Source organism: Toxotes jaculatrix, chromosome 14 (genome assembly GCF_017976425.1).
Source record: "Toxotes jaculatrix isolate fToxJac2 chromosome 14, fToxJac2.pri, whole genome shotgun sequence".
NCBI lineage: Eukaryota > Metazoa > Chordata > Actinopteri > Toxotidae > Toxotes > Toxotes jaculatrix.
Genome location: NC_054407.1, coordinates 1,135,183 through 1,160,958, shown reverse-complemented (window position 1 = coordinate 1,160,958; position 25,776 = coordinate 1,135,183). Strand labels below are relative to the sequence as shown.

At 40.6% G+C, this 25,776-nt stretch overlaps 1 protein-coding gene and 1 long non-coding RNA gene across 2 annotated transcripts in view; both read left to right on the top strand.

Annotated features, from left to right (window-relative positions):
• Positions 1 to 2,617: 2,617 nt before the first annotated feature.
• On the top strand, positions 2,618 to 4,739 carry LOC121193337. Its single transcript, XR_005895281.1, has 3 exons — positions 2,618 to 2,665; positions 3,138 to 3,260; positions 4,697 to 4,739. It is a non-coding gene; the product is annotated as an uncharacterized LOC121193337 (long non-coding RNA).
• An 852-nt stretch (positions 4,740 to 5,591) lies between these two features.
• LOC121193319 (protein NLRC3-like) overlaps positions 5,592 to 25,776 on the top strand; it is a gene marked incomplete at its 3' end in the record, with an annotated part of 55,279 nt that continues 35,094 nt past the window's right edge. The window contains exon 1 of the mRNA XM_041055563.1: positions 5,592 to 5,741. Coding sequence (XP_040911497.1) covers positions 5,592 to 5,741 — 150 coding nt within the window. The remainder of the gene's footprint in view (positions 5,742 to 25,776) is intronic.

Genomic DNA, 25,776 nt, shown 5'->3' with positions numbered 1-25,776 from the left:
GCCTCTTATACCCCAGTAGGGAAGTAGCTGGCCACCCGATTGGACACAGGTGGTCGGAATCATCCTGATGAGGAGGAGGAACCAGGGAGGTTCAAATGTTGGAGGTTCAACAAAAGGAAGGGAAACAGAAAAAAAAACACACAACAACAAACAAGCAGCAACCCCCCAGAGGCAGCAGAGCTGCCTCATGACACTCTGAGTCAGTTTTCTCCCTGTGTACTGTTTCAAACAAAGCAGGACTGTGGTTATGAGTTCAGTTCATGACTTTTATTCTTAAAATCTGTTTGTTCCTTTTTGTTCATTTTTCTTTGTCCTCTGACATTTCTGAGTTTATGAACAATGGAGACAGAATACAAATATATAGCTATTTATTATATCTGTGTGTGTGAGGATAAGATGAAGTGTTAATTAATGTCTCATATTTGGTCTGTAAGAATGTAAGGCTTGATCTGTGAGAAATCTTTTCGTTTTATTGCATCCTGTTGTGTAACACACATCTTCAACACAACAGAGTTGTGTCTCTGTAGATACATGTGTGAAGGTATCACTGACATCATGTGAACTATAAATGAGTTTGGGGAATCTGGATGTAGCGGATGAAGCCTTAGTTTAGCTCCTATGTCAGGCAGACAAGAGGAAACCAGCAGAGGATCAGAGAAGTGTGATCCCATCATTCTCCTCCAGAGGGAGCTATAGTCTCTGCCACTGCTGTGAAACTGTGATGGGATTGTTGGTGCCAGATACTGGTCCAGGGAGCTACAGTGGCATGCAAAAGTTTGGGCACCCCTGGTCAAATTTCTCTTAATGTGAACAGTTAAGCAAGTGGAAGATGAAATGATCTCCAAAAGGCATCAAGGTAAACATGAAACACTCTTTTGCAATATTGCAACAATATCAGTGTATTATTTTTGTTTTCTACAATTTTAGAGTGAAAAAGCAAAGCAGCACCCTGCAAAAGAATGGGAACCCCAGGAGACTTGAGCTCTCAGATAACTTTGACCAAAGTATCCTACATTAATTAGCCTGTTAGGGTCATGGCTTGTTCACAGTCATCGTTAGGAAAGCCCAAGTGATGCATATTTCAAAGCTTTATAAATACCCAGACTCCTCTAACCTTGACCCAACAATCAACAACCATGGGTTCCTGTAAGCAGTTACCTAGTATTCTGAAAATGAAAATAAATCACGCCCACAAAGCAGGAGAAGGCTGTAAGATGATGGCAAAGTGTTTTCTGGAACCAATTTCCTCAGTTCGGAATGTAATTAAGAAATAGCAGTTAACAGGAACCTCCAGGAAGATTCTGGCTCAATGAGATGAAACTCATGACTTATGAGTAAAAAAAAAAATCACATCACATCAGCTGTAACAGTTTACAGCTATTATCTATAAAATATTTGATGAGTTAAATATGGATTCAGTTTCCATTTGAAGTAACAGAAAACTCAGTTTGACCTAAAAATCCATTTCCATCATCAACATTTCCATTAAAACTGAGAACTTCCAACATTTAGGATCATTTGAATTTGTCATTTCTGTGTTTTATGACTCTTTGTCTTTCAAACTCAGCAGATGTTTTGTTCAGTTAACACAATAGTTATTACACTTTTTGATTTGATTGAGTTTCATGTGGTTAAAGTGAATATTAGGCAGATTCACACTGACAAAAACATCTGATTGTTTTTATGCTGCATCCACCAAGTCCTGAACTTTTTCATGTTGAATACAACAGGTCAGTCAATGGATCAGTCAGTCAGACTTTATTTGTGTAGCACTTCTCATACAAACACCTTGAAACACAAAGTGTTCCACCCCCATTGTCCCGCCCACGAAAAAAGAGACAATCAGAGACTAATAGCAAAGACAGAACAGAATTTTTTTTAGGTATGTAAAATAAAAAATAAATCTAAGTGTGGAAACACTAACAAAATGCTAAAAGAGAGAAAAAGAGCTGAAGTGAGTAAAAACCAGAAATCCCCAAAATCATGACCTGTACCAGAGGAAGGTTTGTACAATGAAACACAGTGAACAGAAAATATACATTTTAACTAGGCTTTGTTGATAATGTTTACAGGGTTAACAGTAATGGTGAACTCAGGTTTCTCTCTCTCTCTCTCTCTCACACACACACACAGGTAGACAGATTGTGTGACTTCCTGTAAATGGAGAGGGGAGGAGCAGGTAAAACTGAAAGTGTTCAGTCAGTTAGTTCAGACTCCATTTTAACTAAACAGAGCAGGAGGAGGAAAACTGAAGGCTGAGGCAGGGTGAGTGTTAATACAACATTATTATTATTTTACTGTCAAAGTCTCTGAGTCAGTTTTCTCCCTGTGGACTGTAGAGGAAAGAAGAGTCAGGATGAACTTCTGTCCACACAAAGAGACAGAAAAGGAAGAAAGAATATTGAGTGTGTTACCTCCTGTTCTCTCAGTCCTGCATGTGACTCTTGATCAGACTTGTCCTGATTCTTTGTGTGTCTGAGCTCACAGCCTGTTTTACTGGTTTCCTTCTCAGACTGACTGAAGTCCTGAAGATGAGTGTTTGTGTGGAGGAAGAAGAGGACAGAGCAGAGTGTCCAGGATCCAGCTGTCTGTCTATGAAGAGTGACTGGTCCAAAGAGTTAAATCCTCCATTGTTCAGTAATGAACCTGAACCCTCAGACACAAAGTGAGAGAACTGCTACAAACCTGTGAACCTCCAAACTTTGGGATCAAAACCAGTCCCCTTAGGGGCTGATCGTCACAGTAACAGCTGCTGTAGAGTCGGCAGAAAGTCAGTTCTTCCTGGTTCTTTTTGCACATCATATAGCACCAAATGTGGATCAATCCGCTGATCAAAATAGTCCCTAAGAAATGTGACATTTCCTCCTGTTTGTCTGATAAAAAACTACAGACAATAGGTGTGTTAGGATAATACTGAAAAAAAATATTCATCTTCAGTATGAACATTTAATGATTGACTGACACAGCAGTGTTGTTTATGGATGCTGGTGTGTTGCCTCCATCCTTCAGTATAGTGTTCAGTGCTACATGGTGACGTTGCTGCAGGACGTCAGCTGAGAGTTCCCAGAATGACTTTGTCCTCAGACAAGTTATCAGTGATTGATGTGATATGAATAAAAATGTGTTTGTGTTTTCAGAGGTCAGGACCACAGACTGAGAGCAGAGTGTCCAGGATCCAGCTGTCTGTCTATGAAGAGAGCAAGGTACAAAGACTTTAATCCTCCAGACTTTAGAAATGAATCTGGACCCTCAGACACAAAGTAAGTGCAAGTTCTTCCTGGTTCTTCTGGCTCATCAGTGTTTTAATACTGACTGCTGAGGCTGCTTGTTTCTTTTGAAATGATCTGACTAAAGAACATTTTTACTTTCACTGATTTTCCACGTTTCTTATTACCAATAAATCCCATGTGCAGAGTCAAACCCACACATAATGTGTATCACAACCTGATAGATCTGATTCCTCTGAGCCAGAAAATATTAAAACACATCAGTGAATTTATCAGTTATTGATGTGATATGAATAAAATGTGTTTGTGTTTTCAGAGGTCAGGACCACAGACTGAGAGCAGAGTCTCCAGGATCCAGTTGTCTGTCTATGAAGAGAGCAAGGTACAAAGGCTTTAATCCTCCGGACTTCAGTAATGAATCTGGACCCTCAGACACAAAGTAATAGACTGTTTCTAGTGTAAACTGACTTGAGGATGATTCATTTCTCAGACATATTTGAAGGAAACAGGGAGACACCAGGGGCCAGATCCATAAAACTCTGTGTCCACACAAAGACAGAAATATGCACACACACTCTTTTCAGCAGATTTATAAAGCAGAGCTTTCTCATGTTACTGTTTTATCAGTCTCAGTCATTGTGAGAGTTGGTGTGGGAACATGAGCCTGATTGCCACTTCCAGAGTCTGTGGACCTGTCAATGAAAAGAAGGACAAAGAAGAAACACAGTGTCTCCATGTTGGAGGTTCCACTTTAATGATTTACACGTCTGAGCCTTTAACAGCTTCTAGAGATTGTGAACCAAATCTGGATATTTGTTCACAACAATCAACAGAACATTTAGTCTGAGCACAGGTCGTGCTGCTAAAATCATTTGTTGTCAGGTTTCTGGGATTTAATGACTGTTGGAAAGGAGCAGAATGTCCTCACACTGGATTGTAGCTCCCAACAAAGTTTGATCAGACTGAAAAAGGAAACACTTTGACCCTACAGGGTCTTCATGAGTTAAATGGCCAACATGACAACAAGCTGATAGGACTCAATACATCATCAAGATAAAATACATTATCAGAGCCTGAAAGAATCCCAACAATCTCACAGTAATCCACCCAAAACATCCAAGAGTATCTCAGTAAGTTCAAATATTTGTTGGAAAATGTATAAGATATCAAATCTGAGAGAAAGATCCAGAACAAGAGCTGGACTGCAGACAGTCAGTCAGAGCAGCACTGTACAAAGTAAGACTGTATGTCTGTCTGCTCATGTCATCATCTCTGAAAACAGGAGATGTGCTTTGATACAGAGTCATTTGTTCTATCATACAGCTTTGGCATTTAAGATGCTTAGAAATAGCACAAAATGAAAAAGCTTTTCTTTGCTTGTCTTTAGTTTTTATGCAGCTGATGAAAGAAATGAGCAGATTCTCAGATTCTCTTTCTTTAGTCTGACATTGTTTCTTCTGTGTCAGCAGATTTTCAGCAGATAGTGGTCTGCAGGAGGTTTTAGATGAACATAAGATCAGTCTGAGGAGGAGATGTGAACGTGTGACTGAAGGAACTGATGGAACAGGAAGTGAAACCCTCCTCAACAGGATCTACACTGAGCTCTACATCACAGAGGGACAGAGTGAAGAGGTTAATACCCAACATGAGGTGAGGCAGCTGGAGACAGCTTCCAAGATGGAGACCCTCCATGACACTCCAATCAAGTGTCACGACATCTTTAAAGCCTTACCTGAGAAACAGAGACGCATCAGAGTCGTTCTGACCAACGGCGTCGCTGGTGTTGGAAAAACCTTCTCAGTGCAGAAGTTCACTCTGGACTGGGCAGAGGGCTTTGAAAACCAAGACGTCAGTCTGCTGGTTCTGCTTTCATTCAGGGAGCTGAACCTGATCAAAGATAAGCAGTTCAGTCTTCTCAGGCTGCTCCACGTTTTCCATCCAACATTAAAGAAGGTCACAGCAGAGAAGCTCGCTGTCTGTAAAGTGTTGTTCATCTTTGACGGCCTGGATGAAAGCAGACTTTCACTGGATTTCAGAAACAGGAAGGTCATGTCTAATGTCTCACAGAAGTCATCTGTCAACGTGCTGCTGACAAACCTCATCCGGGGGAATCTGCTTCCCTCGGCTCTGGTCTGGATAACTTCCCGACCTGCGGCAGCCAATCAGATCCCTCCTGCATGTGTTGACAGGGTAACAGAAGTACGAGGCTTCACTGACGCCCAGAAGGAGGAGTACTTCAGGAGGAGATCCAGTGATGAAGAGCTGTCCAGAAGAATCATCTCACACATCAAGACATCCAGGAGCCTCCACATCATGTGTCAGATCCCAGTCTTCTGCTGGATCTCTGCTACAGTTCTGGAGCACATGTTGACCACAGAGCAGAGAGGAGAGCTGCCCAAGACCCTGACTGACCTGTACTCACACTTCCTGCTGGTTCAGACAAAGAGGAAGAAGCACAAGTATGATGAGGGACATGAGACGAGTCCACAGAAGCTGACGAAGGCAGACAGGAAAGTTCTTCTGAAGCTGGGGATGCTGGCGTTTAAACATCTGGAGAAAGGAAACATCATGTTCTACCAAAAAGAACTGGAGCAGTGTGGTCTTGATGTCACAGAGGCCTCGGTTTACTCAGGAGTTTGTACAGAGATCTTTAAAAGAGAGAGTGTGATCTTCCAGAAAACAGTCTACTGCTTTGTTCATCTGAGCATTCAGGAGTTTCTGGCTGCAGTCTTTATGTTCTACTGTTACACAAGAGAGCTGAGGACTTTCTTGGGACAAGATGACAAAAACTGGGCCACAAAATCTTTTATCAGGAAAACTTTACCGCATTTTGGAAACAATCAGAGCAGCTACCCATCACTCGATGTCCTCCTGAGTGATGCCATGGAGAAATCCCTCCAAAGTAAAAATGGCCACCTGGACCTGTTTGTTCGCTTCCTTCATGGCCTGTCTCTGGAGTCCAACCAGAGACTCTTAGGAGGCCTTCTGGGTCAGACAGAGAACAGACCAGAAATCATCCAGAGAGCCATCAACAACCTGAAGGAGATGAACAGATATGATATCTCTCCTGACAGAAGCATCAACATCTTCCACTGTCTGATGGAGATGAACGACCGCTCAGTACATCAGGAGATCCAAGAGTTCCTGAAGTCAGAGAACAGATCAGAGAAGAGACTCTCTGAGATCCACTGTTCAGCTCTGGCCTACGTTCTGCAGATGTCAGAGGAGGTTCTGGATGAGTTGGACCTGAAGAAGTACAACACATCAGAGGAGGGACGACGGAGACTGATCCCAGCTGTGGGGAACTGCAGAAAGGCTGTGTAAGTCCAGACATGATCTTTAACATTATCAGTCAGTGTAGATTAGTAGTTTAGTTTTTCAAACTAAACTACACAGTATGAAATTATTCTTTCATCAGCTGTGTTTTTCTTTTGATGATTAAATTTTGTGAGTATCAGACATAGATTTGAGTTAGTTGTGATTGTTACTATCACGTTTTTCTGTTTATCAATTATTATCTATTAGATTCTACATTTATCTGTAAATCTATTCATGTTATTTTGAGTCTTTTTTATTCATGCAAGCCTGATAAAACTAATTTAAGCAGGACTCCATTTATCTTAAGACTCATTGTGTGTCTCCAGGTGTTGTTGAATATCACTGTGTGTGTGAGGAAACAGTAGTATAAAGGCTTTAGTGTCTCCAGAGGGAGCTGTGTGAGTCTGATAAATGTACTCAGGTGATGTCACCTGAGTCAGTGTGTGTTGGGTCTGAAGACTACACATCTGAAAAATCCAAAACTCTGGGAGTGTGGAGTTAGAAAGAAGTAATCTTCCCAGACCTTGGTATGAAATGAAAGTAGGAAAAAAAAAACAACAACAAAAAAAAAAAAAACAACAACAATACACACCACTCAAATTAAAAGGTGCTGCTTTACATTGTTGAATTTTCTACATGTGGCGGGAGCGGAGGCTTAAGGAAAAAAAAAGGTATTGCGACAACGCCACCTGGGGAATTTCACCCCAGGAAATAACTAAGCTATACTGCGTGCTACAGGTTCTTTAATACCCATTGGGCCAGAGACAGTGTAGTAGGGTTTAAAAGAAACTGACTTTATTTAACACAAGTAATTAACACAACTGAAATATCAAAAAGAAAACTATTAGTCAGACACTAAGGCGTAGACACCATAAAAACACTTCGGCCTAGAGGTGCAAATAGGGCGAGGGCTTACCATGGCGGCAGAGAAAATCAAAAAAAGGGAAGGTCCATAAAATAGTCACCCGTGACACCGCACACCAACCAAAAAAAAGAATCGTGAAGAACACCACCACCAGGGATCAACTCAGGCCCTCGGCACCTGTTTAAAATAAAGGAGAGTTAAAAACAGACCAAGTGCTCCGCACATAGTGCTGACTATTTCAAATAAAGCCAAAAAAAGAAAACAAAATACAACAAAACCAAGAGCTACAAACTAAATAACTACCAGGGAACTAATGTAAGAAAAGAAACAGAGAAATAATGGTTTAAGATATTGTGGAGGTCTCGGTGGAGTAGACGGCTCAGGACTTGTTGACGACCAGCACAGCGCCGAGCAGGACCGCACAATAAGAACGGCAGTGTGCAAAGAGCAGCAATACAATACAAACAGAACAGAGTAAAGCAGAACAGCAGTGCCTCCCAGGAGTGGCAGCCAGTGGCAGGCCAAGCAATGCCAGGACGCACTCTCGCTTGGGCATACGGCGCGATTACGCGAGGAATTAAAGGGCTTGGACCTCAAAGGCCACGGCTCGACCACGCGAACAGGCACGCGAACGGACCCGGAAGCAATCCAACAGCACAATCCGTCTCCCACAGTGCCAGCAACCAGGTGCGCTGAATGCGTAGAAACAGGTGCCTCGACGGCTGCCACTAACAACTATTGCGTCCGACTGCACGGAGTCACAGCCGAGCCAAACAAAACGCTCTGCCACGCCAGGTCACAGCCACCACGGGGGATAAGCGGAACGGGAGGAGCAATGGTATGGGCACACCTGCATATATATAGGGCGCAACGCGCCTCCCACGACTCCATGTGCCAACTGTTGGCACAGTGCCCTGTAGTGGCAGGGAGGGAGAAGGTCCTTCGGCTACATACATTTAAGTGAGTTTGTAACTTTTGCTGAACAGCAGCCACTGTGGTAACTACAAACACTCGGGGATAAAAGTAAATGCTAAAACATAATGTAATAGTTCCACAAGTAGAGAAAAGTCATCACCTTTGTGAACTGACTCCATAATGTCAACATCACCTTTTAACAGTTTGCTAACATCAACATTAGCACCATAAACTACTGGTCATACAGACCAAGAGTTACTGCTGATGAATTAAACTTTTCATTTTGAAGAGTGAAATGATGTTACACCTTCATTTTAAGTGTCTTGGTTTTTCTTTAAAGGAGCAGTGTGTAGGATTTAGTGACATCTAGTGGTGACATTGCAGACTGAAACTGTCTGAATTCCCCTGGTCTCACTCCTCCCTTTTCAAGTGTGTAGGAGAACCTATGGTGACCATCAGGTAACATAAAATGCTCTCTCTACAGCTAATGTATGTTTTTGTCCATTCTGGGCTACAGCAGAAACATGTAGGTGCAACATGGACTCACTCCCTGTGTAGACATGAAGGGCTCTTTCTGAACAAAGAAAAACACAATGATTCTTAGTTTCAGGTGATTAAACTCTACTTGAAATAGAATTGTGAATATTATCTTCCATTTCTGCCAATAGATCCCCCTAAATCCTCCACACTGCTCCTTTAAAGTCTTCTCGTATTTTGTGTTAAATAAGTCAGAAGCAGGTGTTTTCTCTCCTGGTGTAGAGGAGAGTAGAATCAGGAAACACTCACCTTCAGCCAAGAACAGAGGTCTGAATATATCAGAGCAGAATGGGAGAATTCAGTATTCTTCTACACATTTGTCTGAGTCAGACTGCTGAAGCTTCATTCAGCTACAGCTGAACTCATCAAGTCATTTCTTACAGTGTAGTTGTGTTAGGAGGAGACCACTTCACAGTCAGTGTGGACACAGGAAGGACGACTGCCACCAAAGACTCTTTAAATCAACGTGTGACATCTGACTGTTGGTTGAAGTCAAGAAATGTGAATTTGTCCTTTAATGTTGTTTAATTACACAAAGTTCAGGAAGAAGAAGGTCATGTAAAACCTTCAATGATGAAGAGGATTTGAGTCCAACATGTCTGATTTGATCTTTATCTTCTAATTCCAGACTTGACTGAGCTCAGCAGCATGTTATGAATCTGTGTTGACATGAATAGTTGTATGAATGTTGTGGTGACATTTGGATGATGTGTGTAGAAGGCTGACATTATGATGATCCACAATAAGAGAAGGACAAAGTCCCTCTACTCATGTTAGTGAAAGCTCATTGATTAGGACATATCTGATTGGATTAGAAATGATTTTTATCCACATGATTTATTCTTTATTCAGATTGAGTTCCTGCAGGTTGTCAGAGATCAGCTGTGCTTCTCTGGCCTCAGCTCTGAAGTCCAACCCCTCCCATCTGAGACACCTGGACCTGAGTGACAACGAGCTGCAGGATTCAGGAGTGAAGCTGCTGTGTGGTTTTCTGGAGAGTCCACACTGTAGACTGGAGACTCTGAGGTCAGTTCATTGTCTGTTACTGTTGGAGATCTTAGATCTTTAATCCACAACTGAACCTGGTTTATCTCCACAACTTGAATCCATTCATCTTGAATGAATGAATGAATGAATGAGATGTGAAATAGTTGTTCCATATTGTGACGTTTTCTTCTCTCAGACTAAGAATTATTCCTTCAGTTTCACTTCATTTCAGTCAGTTGTCATGAATAATGTCTGTTGACTTCAATGAAACCTTCAGAACTCACACACTGGTATTTGTCACAGTCAGCAGACTAATGTTTTCTAAATGAAGTGTAGAAAATGTCCAGTGTGAGTTGTTCAAAGTCCATTTTTATCACAACAATATACAGAAGATCCTCAGAACTAATATTTGTACAAATCAATTGAAAAACACTTGAAGAAAAAACTCTTCTTTGCTTTGAAGTTCATTTCAATGAAGTGTCAGGACTAATGTCAGTTCTTCAGATTGTGTGTGTGTGTGTGTTTTGATCTTTAACACATATTTGTAAATTGTGGTCTTTTCTCATTGAGTTGAGTTGTAGTGTGTCGCTGGCTGTTTGGAAAGACACCAACAAATAAAATGTGTTATTATTATTATTATTATCATCAGCAGTATTCGGATTACATTGTGTGTATGTGACTTTGCTTCTGAGCATTTTTCCAAATCTGTAATTTGGGATCAAATAGTTGTTGTTCAGTTGAATATGTGTTTAGTTGTGGATTTCCTGAGCTGATCTGCAGGATAGAGACCAGGACCAAGCAAGACATTTTTCCTGGATCAGGACTGAACATTTGAGGTTTGATCCATTTCAGTGGTGAATCAAAGTCAGTTTTTAGTCCAACATGTCTGATTTGATCTTTATCTTCTAATTCCAGACTTTGACTGAGCTCAGCAGCATGTTATGAATCTGTGTTGACATGAATAGTTGTATGAATGTTGTGGTGACATTTGGATGATGTGTGTAGAAGGCTGACATTATGATGATCCACAATAAGAGAAGGACAAAGTCCCTCTACTCATGTCAGTGAAAGCTCATTGATTAGGACATATCTGATTGGATTAGAAATGATTTTTATCCACATGATTTATTCTTTATTCAGATTGGGTTCCTGCAGTTTGTCAGAGATCAGCTGTGCTTCTCTGGCCTCAGCTCTGAAGTCCAACCCCTCCCATCTGAGACACCTGGACTTGAGTGTCAAAAACGAGCTGCAGGATTCAGGAGTGAAGCTGCTGTGTGGTTCTCTGGAGAGTCCACACTGTAGACTGGAGACTCTGAGGTTAGTTCACTGTCTGTTACTGTTGTAGATCTTAGATCTTTAATCCACAACTGAACCTGGTTTATCTTCATCCACAACTTGAATCCATTTATCTTCAATGTGTGTGTGTGTGTGTGCGTTTGTATTTTGATCTTTAACACAAGTGTGTAAATTGTGTTCTTTTCTCATTGAGTTGAATTGACTTGTTAAATGTGTTAAGGAGCAAAGACTTAAAGAACCACGCTGTTGGTTTGACATGTTTCAGTCCATTAACTGCAAATCTTGTAAGAGTCGCGGGGTGTTTGGAAAGACACCAACAAATACATTACATTATTATTGCTGTCATTTTGATTGGGCTCCCACTTCTTGGTAGAGTAGCCACTGTCCCAAAGTGTCTCCACTTATACATTGTTAACTGTAGACTGGTGAATTTCTAAAGTCTTTGAAATCACTTTGTAACCCTTTCCAGCTTTATGGAAATCAACAATTCTTGATCATAGATCCTCTGAAAGCTCTTTTTGGCGAGTCATGGCTCACATAAGCATATTCTTCTTGTGCAGAGCAAACTCAAAAAGTGGGAGTGGTTTTTATCAGTCAAAGTAGCTCTAGTCCACACCTCCAAACTCATACTCTTAACAAGACTCCAGGTATGCTAACACCTAACTCCAGTTAACTTTTTTGAGGTCATTAACTCAAGGGTTCACTTACTTTTTCCACTATGAGGTTTTTATGGTTGTTCTCAACAAAGACATGAAAGAACTGATTTTTGTGTGTGTGTGAGTGTTATTTATTTAGGCACATTGTATTCGTCAATACTCTTGATTTAGATGATCAGATCACATTTTATGACAAATTAATGCAGAAAACAAAGAAATTCCAAAAGGTTCACATACTTTTTCTTCCCACTGTATCAAAAAGTAGAGAAATGTGTCCTCTGTCACTCAGTGTTACTCTCATTGTGACATGACCTACAGTTTTTAAGTCAGTCTGCTTCAAGTGCAGAGAGAACTGACCACAACTCCCATAGACTGCCATGTTACACTGAGCTCTTCAGTCCTTGTTATGAACAGAGATGATGGGAGTATTTAAACTGTGACAGCTCCTACACCATAAACAGTAGGGACATATAGAATACATCAGTGTCTTCACTGAAGCCTTGTGATGCTCGTGGTGAAAAACTTTTGTTGACAGGACGTTTAATTTTCAAACTATCAGGGCATTTTTGATGGTTTTGTCCTATACCCTGTTGTCTGCTGGGCATACAGACTGGTTTTACTGTGTATTTACATTCTGGTCCAGGGGTCTAGTCACCATAGCAACCAATGATTCAGCAGTATCTGGACAGAAGTGGAAAACTGACTCTGATTAGATTAATTAACTCTTAGTCTCACAGGGACCATTTTTATTGTCGGCCATCTTGTCCTCTCCTAGCAGGAAATATCAAACAGCAGCTTTAAGTCAGATCAACACAGCTGTTACTAATGATATTAACAAGGTCTTGATACCTGTAGTGACTCTGGTCAGGGTGAGGACAAGTCTCCAGGACATGAATAAAGTCCATATAATGTCCTCTTTAATGGTTTAAACATGACTCAGTGTGTCTGTGAACCTGTGTGATACAGTTAAAGCCTTCAATGGTTACATTATCACCAATATCACTGCATAACATGTTAGTAGGACTATCAGGGCCACAAATAACATCACACAAAGTCCTTCAGCTGCTCCTGGATGATGCTCCCTCACATCCACTTGTACAAATATCCACCATCTAACAGCTGATTATCCTGTATATGCACCACACAGAAGACACATTCACAGTTTCTGCAGAAATGTTCTACTTATTATTACTAGTAGTAGCAGTATGGTATGCAAGCATGTTATGAATGTTGTGGTGACATTTGGATGATGTGTGTAGAAGGCTGACATTATGATGATCCACAATAAGAGAAGGACAAAGTCCCTCTACTCATGTTAGTGAAAGCTCATTGATTAGGACATATCTGATTGGATTAGAAATGATTTTTATCCACATGATTTATTCTTTATTCAGATTGAGTTCCTGCAGGTTGTCAGAGATCAGCTGTGCTTCTCTGGCCTCAGCTCTGAAGTCCAACCCCTCCCATCTGAAACACCTGGACCTGAGCTACAACGAGCTGCAGGATTCAGGAGTGAAGCTGCTGTGTGGTTTTCTGGAGAGTCCACACTGTAGACTGGAGACTCTGAGGTCAGTTCACTGTCTGTTACTGTTGGAGATCTTATATCTTTAATCCACAACTGAACCTGGTTTATCTTCATCCACAACTTGAATCCATTCATCTTGAATGAATGAATGAATGAATGAGTGAATGAATGAAAGAGATTTGAAATAGTTGTTGTTCCATATTATGACTTTTTCTTCTCTCAGACTAAGAATTATTCCTTCAGTTTCACTTCATTTCAGTCAGTTGTCATGAATAATGTCTGTTGACTTCAATGAAACCTTCAGAACTCACACACTGGTATTTGTCACAGTCAGCAGACTAATGTTTTCTAAATGAAGTGTAGAAAATGTCCAGTGTGAGTTGTTCAAAGTCCATTTTTATCACAATAATATACAGAAGATCCTCAGAACTAATATTTGTACAAATCAATTGAAAAACACTTGAAGAAAAAACTCTTCTTTCCTTTGAAGTTCATTTCAATGAAGTGTCAGGACTAATGTCAGTTCCTCAGTGTGTGTGTGTGTGTGTGTGTGTGTGTGGATTGTGGTCTTTTCTCATTGAGTTGAATTGACTTGTTAAATGTGTTAAGGAGCAAAGACTTAAAGAACCACACTGTTGGTTTGACATGTTTCAGTCCATTAACTGCAAATCTTGTTGTATTTTAATAACATTTATTATTATTATTATTATTATTATTATCCACATGATTTATTCTTTATTCAGATTGAGTTCCTGCAGTTTGTCAGAGATCAGCTGTGCTTCTCTGGCCTCAGCTCTGAAGTCCAACCCCTCCCATCTGAGACACCTGGAGCTGTGGGGAAACAACATGCAGGATTCAGGAGTGAAGGATCTGTCTGATCTTGTGCAGAGTCCAGACTGTAGACTGGAGACTCTGAGGTCAGTAGAGGGTTGGAGTCAGTCCATGCTGCTTTCATCAGTATTGTCCTAAACACAGTTCGTATCAAAGCAAAGATCCAGTGTCTCCTGTAAACTTCTCAGTGGCTGCTTTCCTCATTGAAGCTGTGAGAGGAGAATGGTGACAGGCTTCAGGATTGGACAGAGAAACAGAGAGACAGACAGCAGTCAGCCAATCAGATCAGCCACAAGCCTGATTGTGATCATGTGTTGGACCTGATGTGAAGACGACTGTTGTTGTTGTGTTCATGTCTACAGGAAGTAGAGCTGGATTACAGCTGACAGCCTCACAAGATGTGTAGAGACAGTGGTCCTCATTCATCAAAGTGTCGTAGCATCAAATCTGATCTGAAACTGTTTGTTCTCTCATTTCAACACTAAAGAATTGATGAGTTTGATCTTTGTCACAGCTCTGAGATCAGTCTGACTGCAGCCTGCAAATCACTGGCTCTGATTTCAGAGAAGCATCATGACATTTTGTCAGCATGTGGTCTGATACAGAGCAGAACCTCTGCTGAAGTCCAGTGATCACGTCTGTATATCTGTCCATCTGTCAGATACTTTCAGTGACAGCCTCCATGTTTATTTGTCAGCTGATATTTCAGAAGCAGATCAGATGTTCATCAACACACAGAGACTCTTTCTTTAAATGGAACATGAGTTGACATGTAACAGCAGTGAATCCATCACTAAACTGTTTGTGCAGTAATGAAGCTTGATGACTCAGCAGTTTATTTCCACTGTGGACTTGAGTGAAATGTTCAGAGTAAACAGACTTGATGCTAAAAGTCTCTGCAGGTGTGTGAGCTTCCAGCTCAGTGTCTTCACTCCAATACGTTAACATGAGAGCTGAGAGGAAGCTGCTACACTACACAGCTGCTCCACTTCTGCTCTGAACAGGACTGAAGACCCTACTGCTCTTTATACTGGATGTGCTGCATCAGTGACTGACAGCTGATGAAGTGAGTCTCTGTAAACACTGATTTATCACCTCTGTTGTCTGTCTTCTTCTCTCAACAGATGGAGGGAGTAATTTTTCTAAAGGAGAGAGTGAAGAGGACGGTGTGTGTGCTGAGAGAGGACGAGCTGTGTCCTGATGATCCAGAGAGGTTGAAGCAGCAGCAGCTTGTGTGTAGAGAGGCTCTGATTGGTCCATGTTACTGGGAGGTAGAGTGGAGAGGAGAGCTTCATCCAGCAGTGACTGACAGAGGAACCAGAAGAAGTGGAGAAGACTCTCAGTGCTGCAGTCTGAACTGCTCTGAGAACAGCTCCACTGTCAAGTCCACCATCATCCCTGTGTGTTCCTCTGGATCTGAAAGAGAATCATCAGTGTATCTGGACTGCTCTGCTGCTGCTCTGTCCTTCTACACAGTCTCTGCAGGCACACTGAGACTCCTCCACCTCCTCCACCCTCCACCTGGACTTTGTCTTTTTTTATTCATTCACAGATGCTGAACCCAAAGTGATAAATCAGATTAATCAGATCCATCATGTGGTGTGATGAAGAATTGCAGCTAATTTCCACATTATTTTTTCTGTCTTGCAGATCTTAGAGGTTCAGAGTTATGCAGTAATTGAACTATTGAACACACTCTGGTACTGCAGATAACATTTAATTCAGAGGGTGAAGAAGCAATTCTGAAAGTTTTCTGATTGGCTGAGGCTGGTGAATTTTGTGATTGGCCATTTAATTCCTGTGAGAACATGACTGGAGCTTGTACAGGAACAAATTCACAAACTGAGGCAGGCAGAACAGTTAAACTGGAAAAAACAATGGAGCCTTTCTTCAAATATAATAATTCAATTATGCAAACTACAAACTGTATTATAGTATAACATGTTATCAGAATGACATAAACAGTAAACAAAGCTAAATCACTATCAGTTACTCTGATGCAATTACTTTCACTACAACTGGAAGTAGTATAGATATTACTACTGCTACAACAACCACTACAGTCACTACCAACTACTTCTAAAAATTACAATTCCAATTGGAATTCCTATATATTTTATAGTTCCTGAGAAATGTAAATATTATACTAGAGGCACTTAAAGACTATTAACATCTACTTTTACACTGTCTCATTAATACAGTTATTTAAAATGTTCTAAATCTTTTACACCCATTCTCAGTACTACATGAAACACTACAAGTACTGAAGATTTTCTCTGCTCATTAAGGCTGTAGTCAGGACTTTAGAAATACTGAGGTCATGAGGTCAAGCTTCCTTTAGACAATGTTTTTTTTTTCTGTAACTTCCATTTTCTGATTATCTGGATTTTTTAAACCATATAACTCATGTATCTAACAGGGCTGAACTCTCTGTGATGTGTTATTTAAATGCAGCAGTGTGTCCCTGAGTTTTAATGAACCTCTGAATCTCTGTATTGTTTCCTGTGTGTATTGAATTGAATGGTTTAAAGGCTGTTTCCTAACACTAATAATAAATCCAATAATTATTCTGACAACATGCTGGAAAGTTCTTTGAATTCTAACATAATTCAGCACCACTATCAATGACAGTTAATGCAGTTCAATCAATACCTGTCTCACTCAATACAAGGAAACAATTATGTGGACATTGCAACCAGGGGAGAGGACACACTAGACCCAATGTCTACAAACAACATGGACTCTTCCAGAGCTGCTGCCCTCCCCCATGTTGGTAACTCTGACCATCCAGCTGTGATGCTCACACCAGCTTACAAACCCAGAGTGAAACAGGTCAAGCCAGAGGTCAGACAGGTTAGAATGAGACCACTGCTTTGAGACCAGTCAGTGGGACATTTTCAAAGAGGCAGCAACATATGACAATGTTTCTGACCTCCAGGAATATACTGTGTCTGTCACTGACTACATTAATAAATTTATAAAGGATGTGACAGTGGTCAAAACCATCAAGAAGCGAGCCAACCACAAACACAAAAACGTTTGCTCTCTGCTGAGAGCCTGGAACTCTGCATATAAATCTGGGGATGCTGCAGCAAATAGTCTGACAAGGAAGAACCTGTCACAGAGATCAGAGAGGGGACGAAGCCACGTCGACTGTGGAAGGGTTTTCAGAACATCACTGACAACAAGGCCCCTCCCTGAGCGATATGCCAAAACAACTGCTCTCTACCAGATGAACTGAATCCGTCTTATGCACTGTTTGAGGTCAAAAGCACCAACCAGGCACAGACGCTCCCACTACCATCCAGAGACCAGGCACTCCAGCTGTCCACTGCTTAAGTGAGAAAGGCCTTTGGACTGGACAACATCCCTGGACGGATTTTAAAGAATTGTGCAGAGCACTTGAAAACACATCCCTCAGGCAGGCAGTCGTACCCACCTGCCTCAAAAGCACCACTATTATTCCAGCCTGCCTGAATGACTTTCACCCAGTGGCCCTCACACCAACTGTGACCAAATGTCTTGAGCAGCTGGTTTTGAAACATATTAAGAACAATCTCCCAATAAACCTGGACCCCCTTCAATTTGCTTATAAAACAGACACCATCTCCACCACTCTCCACCTCACACTGTCACACCTGGAGAGGAAGAACACCTACACCAGAGTCCTTTTCATTGACTTCAGCTTTTAATACAATCACTCCACAGCAGTTGGTGGAAAAGCTGAGGCTGCTGGGTGTGAACACTGAAACCTGCAACTGGTACTCAGCTTCCTGACAAAGCAGCAGCAGACAGTCAAGGTGGGCAGTCACACATTAAGATCCATCTCAGGGGTGTGTCCTGAGCCAGCTGCTGTTTCGCCTGCTCACACATGACTGTACAACCAGATCCAGCACCAACCACACTGTTAAGTTTGCAGACAACACAACTTAACGACAATGATGAGTCTGCTCACAGACTGGAGTGAATTTAACCTCACTTCTGGAGAGAACAGCATGTCTAATGGCATTTCATCAATCACAGTAATAAGATATTAACTGACACATCATGTTATGGTACTGGCACAATAGAAAATGGCAGAGAAAAGCAAGTGAGAGTGAGAGTTCAGGCAAGAGCAAACTCAGAAAAGAGAAACTGCTGAGGATTAGATTGTTGTAACTCAAAGAGCCAAAGGAAGTAATGTTTGAATACATGATCTGCATGTTTAACACACACTGTTAAAAAAATAAGAAAGAAAAAAAAACTGTAATATTCCGACACCTTGGGCACCAACAACATACCGAAAAAAATAATTGAAAATAACTAACTCAAACATAAACAGAAATTTTCCATAAATCAAATAGAGTTTGTTGCTGTGAGTTTACATGAGATCTTGTTTGATTTTTTTAATGTTTAATGAAGAATACTTACATGTGTAAAAACAATGAAATCACCTATAAATAAGGTCAAATAGAGCTACAATACAATTAATCAGGCTTTAAATTAACGAAAAGGGATTTTATTATTTGGGTTTTGTTATTTATCTTAAATAAAAAAAATCTCATAAACTCAATCAGTATTTAATGTAATAAAATGACACCAACCATAAAAGACATTTGTCTTGCCATTTAAAGAAATGTCCAAATGCCATAATTTACCTAAAATTATTACAATGTTTATGTAACACATTTAATGTTAAAAAAATAGCCTTCTATTTTAAAAAATATAATTCTGCTGTAATTGTTATGATGGCAGCTGTGGCCAAGAGCAAAAGGGATGAGGACCCAAATGCAGACACCACCAGGCAGACTGAAGGAAGATGATTTTCTTTAATAAGAAAAAGTCACTGGTTACAAAGTCCTTAAGCCATGAAACAAACTTCAGGGATCACTCGGAGTGTTCTCATGGAGTGGAAAAAAAGTGTAACTTGAAAGGAGTTCAGGACTCTCACAACAGTCACAGGTGTAGATCCAGATGTTCACAGGTACACAGCTCAGGCAAAAATCCACAAGAAGACCGAGGCAGGGACAGGTACAAACTTGGTGAGCAGAAAAAGACTAGGACACGACAATGGACAAACACAGAACACAGGACAAATACAGACAAACTGACCAAGAGACAAAGGAGCAACAAGACTTAAACACACAAGTAATCTAGGAACAGATACACAAGGAACGGGGCTTCAAAATAAAACAGGAAATACTGAAACCAAAACTAGATTAACATGACTTTAACATAAAACAAGAAATGCAAAACAGAAGCAGGAACAGGGACCAGTAGCAGGACTCCAAAATAAAACAGAAAATACAGAACCAAACAAGAACCCACAAACAGTCCATAATGAGTTTAGCAAAATCCTAAAAGAACTCAAAAACACACCACAAGGACTGATCATACCAGTAGTAATGGACTACTGCTAGACTACACTACATTAATATTTATAGGATTAATGTGTCAACATGATTCCACTAAACTGATGCAAAGACTAAAAGAGACGTGGCAGCATCGGTTTGTTTTAATCTTTTGAATCAAATAAGTTTGAAATGAACAAATTTCTGGCTCAATGAGACGAGTTCTAAACTTTGACTTGTGAGTCAAAAAAATCTTAATGTTTTGTTAAATGAAGATGGAAAATTTGAGGAAATAAGGACTACAAATATGTCTGCTCACAACCTTAAGCCCTGATAGCTGCATCACATCAGCTGTAAAAGCTTAACACACAGTTTGTCATCATTAAGATACACATTATTCATTGTGTCCAACATTATACATGAGATTCAACATGTTGCAGGTTCATAACAACTACCAACATTTTAACTAGGCTTTGTTGATCATGTATACAGGGCTAACACTAATGGTGATCTCAGGTTTGACACCTATAAAGTTACAAACAAAAACTAACAACCATAATGTGCTGAAGGTCAGAGGCTGAGATGAAAGGTTGTTCACCTTAATCCACTGTCACCTGTTCCACAGACAGATCCAGATCCACTGGATCAGCTGGGATCTTCTCTCCTATAATAATGATAATAAACATCATTCATATAGTTTATTTTATAGTAAGTCTGTAAAATCACTAAGTTAAATCTGATTTAGTTAAAAACACATTAATCATGATTTTAACAAACAGAAATTACAACAAAGTGAAACCAGTTCTAAACTTGTAAACAACACAGAAACACACACACAGACTATGTGACTTCCTGAGAGGGGAGGAGCAGGTGAAACTGAAAGTGTTCAGTCAGTTAGTTCAGACTCCATTTGAACTAAACAGAGCAGGAGAAGGAAAACTGAAGGCTGAGGCAGGGTGAGTGTTAATACAACATTATTATTTTACTGTCAAAGTCTCTGAGTCAGTTTTCTCCCTGTGGACTGTAGAGGAAAGAGGCCCCAGGTCCCCCAGTTTGGCCACTAGCTTGTGAGGGAAGATGGTGTTGAATGCAGAGCTGTAATCCACAAAGAGCTGTGGCTATAGCGTCCTCTGTGGACCGGTTTGCTCTGTAGGCGAACTGGTGGGGGTCAATGCTGCGGGGCAGGGCTGCTGCTGTGACTACGCACCAGCTAGTTTAACCCATCAAAGTTGCAGGGAGCTCTGCAGACGAGCTAACATTGCGTAAAGGTTAGCCTGTTGAATGTTTTTAGTTGTATTGCTTTTTACTGTTTCTGATGGGTGCATCAGTTGTCCTTTTGCAGAGAGGTACCAATTAATATGCACAGTTTGCTTGATGTAAGCATGCATTTTGGTCTGTTGCTATACATGGTAGAGAGTATCAAGCACGCTAACATGACACTGGTGTAATGTGCACATGTTCCTAGTGGCAGATTTTTCATTATTGTATGGTATTATTATAATGTAATGATGATATGTAGGTATTTTCAAATGTTCACTGTTTAGATTATAATAATCTAATAATATTTACATTGATTATGAATTATAATAATAATTTAGCGTTGCAGTGTTATATCTTTTCATGCATAAATTAGCTAATTGTTGTAGACGTGTGGTTGTGTGTGTGTGTGTACATGCAGGGCTTCTGTAGAGTGTACAGAAGAAACGGTTGATTCAGTGACATTAGCAAAAAAAAAAAGTTAGTGTAGCACCATTTAGATAAAACTGTAGACACTTCACAAAGGCTCTTTGTTTTCTTTATGTTGGTCATTGTCTGATTTGGAGAGATTCAGAAGTATGTCAAAGTGGCCAATACTAAAGAGGGCTACACCCACACACCAAGTTGGGTTTGTGTTAGTGAATGCCTTGTGACAAAATCAAAAAGCACAATCAGAACCTGAAATGTTGAAATTGTAAATTGCTGCAGATTCTCCCATTGATATATTTTCTTGTCCTAAATCTAATATTTTCTCAATCTTAGAAAAGTTAGGTCTTCCATGTCAGACTGAACTGCACAAAACAAGGGCACTCAGGTCCGTTCATAGAAGGAAGGGGAGGAGACGTGGTTCCAAAATCAAAGGAGTACAAGTTTTATCAACAATAAATTGCACAATGGTAAAAGCAATGCGCTAAAATGACGGAACCCCACCTAGTGAGCCCAGGGCTCAAAAGGGGCGATCGTTCACAGAAGGCCACCGGAAGCTATCGGGCTTGCACTGAAGTGGCTAGCAGTTAGCAGCCGGAGATTGCAGCACGCACCACCACCGGCAGCAGCCGCCGCAGAAGGCAATGGGTCGACGAAGTAACCAAACCACGCCTACAAAACAGCCACTGACGAAGCCGTCTCCGATGAAGCCGACACAGGTGAAGCACACGCCGGCGAAGCGACACAGGCGAAATGGAAGTGTTCCAATAAACTTAGTGGTCCAGGTGACCCGAGCCGTATGTCCAGATTGGCAGACGTCTTCTTCTAGGAGGGGAAGGAGTGAGGAGGACCGGGATTAGCCGCCGCCGCGAACGAAGCGACAGACACCAGGATGCAGCCGCAGCCAGAACAAAGAGCAGTCGCAGCAGTTGCCACGGCGCCAACGGAGCCTGGTAAAACGACAATGTATACGAAACTTAGCCATAAAGTTGCCTAGATTTGAATAAAAACACATGCTGGCGCTATCAAGCGTCTACCTGCACTCGGACAGGAGAGGAGATGCAGCACACCAGAAGTTAGCGGGCCTCGAGTGCAGTTCAGTCTGAAATGGCGCCAAGGCGGGAGGTTTATGTTTTCGGGTTGTCTGTCCTTCTGTCTGTCCGTCCTTGATTCTTCTATGCGTGATATCTGAACAGTGCTTTGAGGTCTCTCTGTCAAACTTTGCACAAATGTTGACTGTGACTCAAGGCAGATCCGAAAGGAGTTTGGAGGTCAAAGGGCAAGGTCACTATGACCATATTTATGTTTTGTATGGTAATGCGATATTTTAAGAACCGTTTGAGGGATGACTTTCAAACTTTGCATAAATGTCAAAGGTCACGGTCGCTGTGATCGTACATTTAATTTTAGGCAGGTGAATGTGATGTCTGAAGAATATTTCAGAAGATATAAAATATACTCACATCAGGTTCATAACAACTAACAACATTTTAACTAGGCTTTGTTGATAATGTTTACAGGGTTAACAGTAATGGTGAACTCAGGTTTGACACACACACGCAAACACACATACACAGACCATATGACTTCCTGTAAATGTAGAGGGGAGGAGCAGGTAAAACTGAAAGTGTTCAGTCAGTTAGTTCAGGCTCCATTTGAACTAAACAGAGCAGGAGGAGGAAAACTGAAGGCTGAGGCAGGGTGAGTGTTAATACAACATTATTATTATTTTACTGTCAAAGTCTCTGAGTCAGTTTTCTCCCTGTGGACTGTAGAGGAAAGAAGAGTCAGGATGAACTTCTGTCCACACAAAGAGACAGAAAAGGAAGAAACAATGTATTACCTCCTGTTCTCTCAGTCTTGCATGTGACTCTTGATCAGACTTGTGTGTCCTGATTCTTTGTGTGTCTGAGCTCACAGTCTGTTTTACTGGTTTCCTTCTCAGACTGACTGAAGTCCAGAAGATGAGTGTTTGTGTGGAGGAAGAAGAGGACAGAGCAGAGTGTCCAGGATCCAGCTGTCTGTCTATGAAGACAGCCAAACAGTTAGATCCTCCAGACTTCAGCAATGAACCTGGACCCTCAGACACAAAGTAAGAGAACTGCTACAAACCTGTGAACCTCCAAACTTTGGGTGTCCAACATTATACATAATATTCAACATGTTGTAGCATGAAAGAGAAAAGCTTATATAAAATATTTCCCCATAGTTATGTCACCAAGATCAATATGTGCTATTTGGCATATTATACATAAAATATTTGATGTGTTAAATATGGATTCAGTTTCCATTTGAAGTAACAGAGAACTCAGAGTTTGACCTAAAAATCCATTTCCATCATCAACATTTCCGTTAAAACCAAGAACTTCCAACATTTAGGATCATTTGAATTTGTCATTTCTGTGTTTTATGACTCTTTGTCATAGAGGAAAGAAGAGTCAGGATGAACTTCTGTCCACACAAAGAGACAGAAAAGGAAGAAAGAATATTTTGTGTTACTTCCTGTTTTCTCAATCTTGCATGTGACTCTTGATCAGACTTGTGTGTCGTGATTCTTTGTGTGTCTGAGCTCACAGGCTGTTTTACTGGTTTCCTTCTCAGACTGACTGAAGTCCAGAAGATGAGTGTTTGTGTGGAGGAAGAAGAGGACAGAGCAGAGTGTCCAGGATCCAGCTCTCTGTCTATGAAGAGTGACTGGTCCAAAGAGGGAAATCCTTCAGTCTTCAGTAATGAACCTGGACCCTCAGACACAAAGTAAGAGAACTGCTACAAACCTGTGAACGTTCAAACTTTGGGCTATAACAGTGTTTAGTGTGTTGAGGTCCTGCAGTTGTCGTCACTGCCTGTAACTGTTGTGCAATGCTGCTGTGCAGCCAGGAAAATGAGGAAGAGGACCCAAATGCAGAAACCCCAGGACGGACAGATGAGTGAATTAAAAGTCCTTTTATTTAACTCAAACACTCTGAAAAAAAGTCCAGGGACAGGAAACAAAACTAAAAAACATCCAAAATGGAGAAAAAACTTGCACAGGCAGAGAAACAGATAACACAACTAACAAAAGACTCCAAGACTCAAACAAAGACTCCTGAAGATGAACCACAGGTGCAAACATGAGCTGAGACACAGACTAACTGACAAAGGAACACTGCAAAAAAAGAAAAGTTGGGTCAACTCAAAATTTCAAGGCAACAAACTTAAAATTTTAAGTTGGACAATTAAACTAAATATTTTCAGTTTTGCTTCTGAGTTTGCTCAACTCTGAATTTTTATTTTTATCAACTCAACAGTAAGTTCTACTAACTTATAATTTTACATTGTAATAACTTTTAATTGTTATTTGTGCAACTCACTTCAAAATTCTACTAACTCATAATTTTACATTGTAATAACTCTAAGTTCTTACACAGAATGCACTTTAATTGCATTAAGTTAGTATGTAGAAGAATAATTCATGAGGAATTTAAACTTGCACGCTGCAATAGTTTATAATGTATAATCAAATGTATAAATAATTACAGATGCATCATATACATTCAAAATATTTGTTTTATTTAAACTGTACCAGCATCAAATCCCTTCCAACAGGACCAAGTACATGCAAACTAATGAGACCCAATTGTCCCAGTAGTAGCTGTTTACTTGTGCTACACTGTCTACTTTTAAACTTTGAGATTGATTAAAAGATCAAACACGAGTCGTATACAAGACCATACAGAATCAGTATACACAACTATGAATCTAATAAATCTGTTAACAAGGTTACTGAGCACCATAACTTCTGGTCTCAAAATATCAAGCATAAGTCATTTATGCAAGACCATACAGAACCCGTATGATAGACAAGTATGAATCTAAATTTGTTAACAAGGTTACCAAGTGCCATAACTTCTGGTCTCAAAATATCAAGCATAAGTCATTTATAAAAGACTGTACAGAACCTGTATGATACACAACTATGAATCTGAAGCATAAAACATGGTGTTGGCTGGACAGAAGGGAACTTTTAGAGGTCAACAACTCCAGATCCAGAACTTGTAGATTCACTGAAGGAGTTTGTTTTTGAGAGATCTGACCCTTGCAGAGAGGTCTGTACCAAGTTGCATGAAAACCTTCTGAACAGTTTCAAATGTGTACCTGAGATCCTTTGGGTACTTTAGGTTTAAAGCATAGATCAGTCCAAAGAGGTAAGCAAAAGCAGTTGGCAGGTCAGGGAGATCTTGAAGGACAATCTCTTCTTCCACAACAACAGCAACACTCACGACACTTTGAGGCGCTGTGCTGTCATCATCCTCCAGCACAGTGAGGATACCCACAGTGAGGCCCTTCGTCTGCTCCACTTCTGGGTCAGTGTTTCTGGGTCCTTGTGTTAACAGACAGGAAAAGACCAACACATGGATTGCAAGACATTAGTCATTAAAACACTGTGAATCAGAATAAGATCCAACTCTAAAATATCTCCACATTATTAAATAAACATTTTTTTCCAAATAAAATTAATTATGAGCTTGACATATTAACTATTTCCACCCCATACCCCACAATCAAAAATTGAACCCCCATACACACACCAAATTACATTAATTAGGCTACATCAAGTCATAGCCAG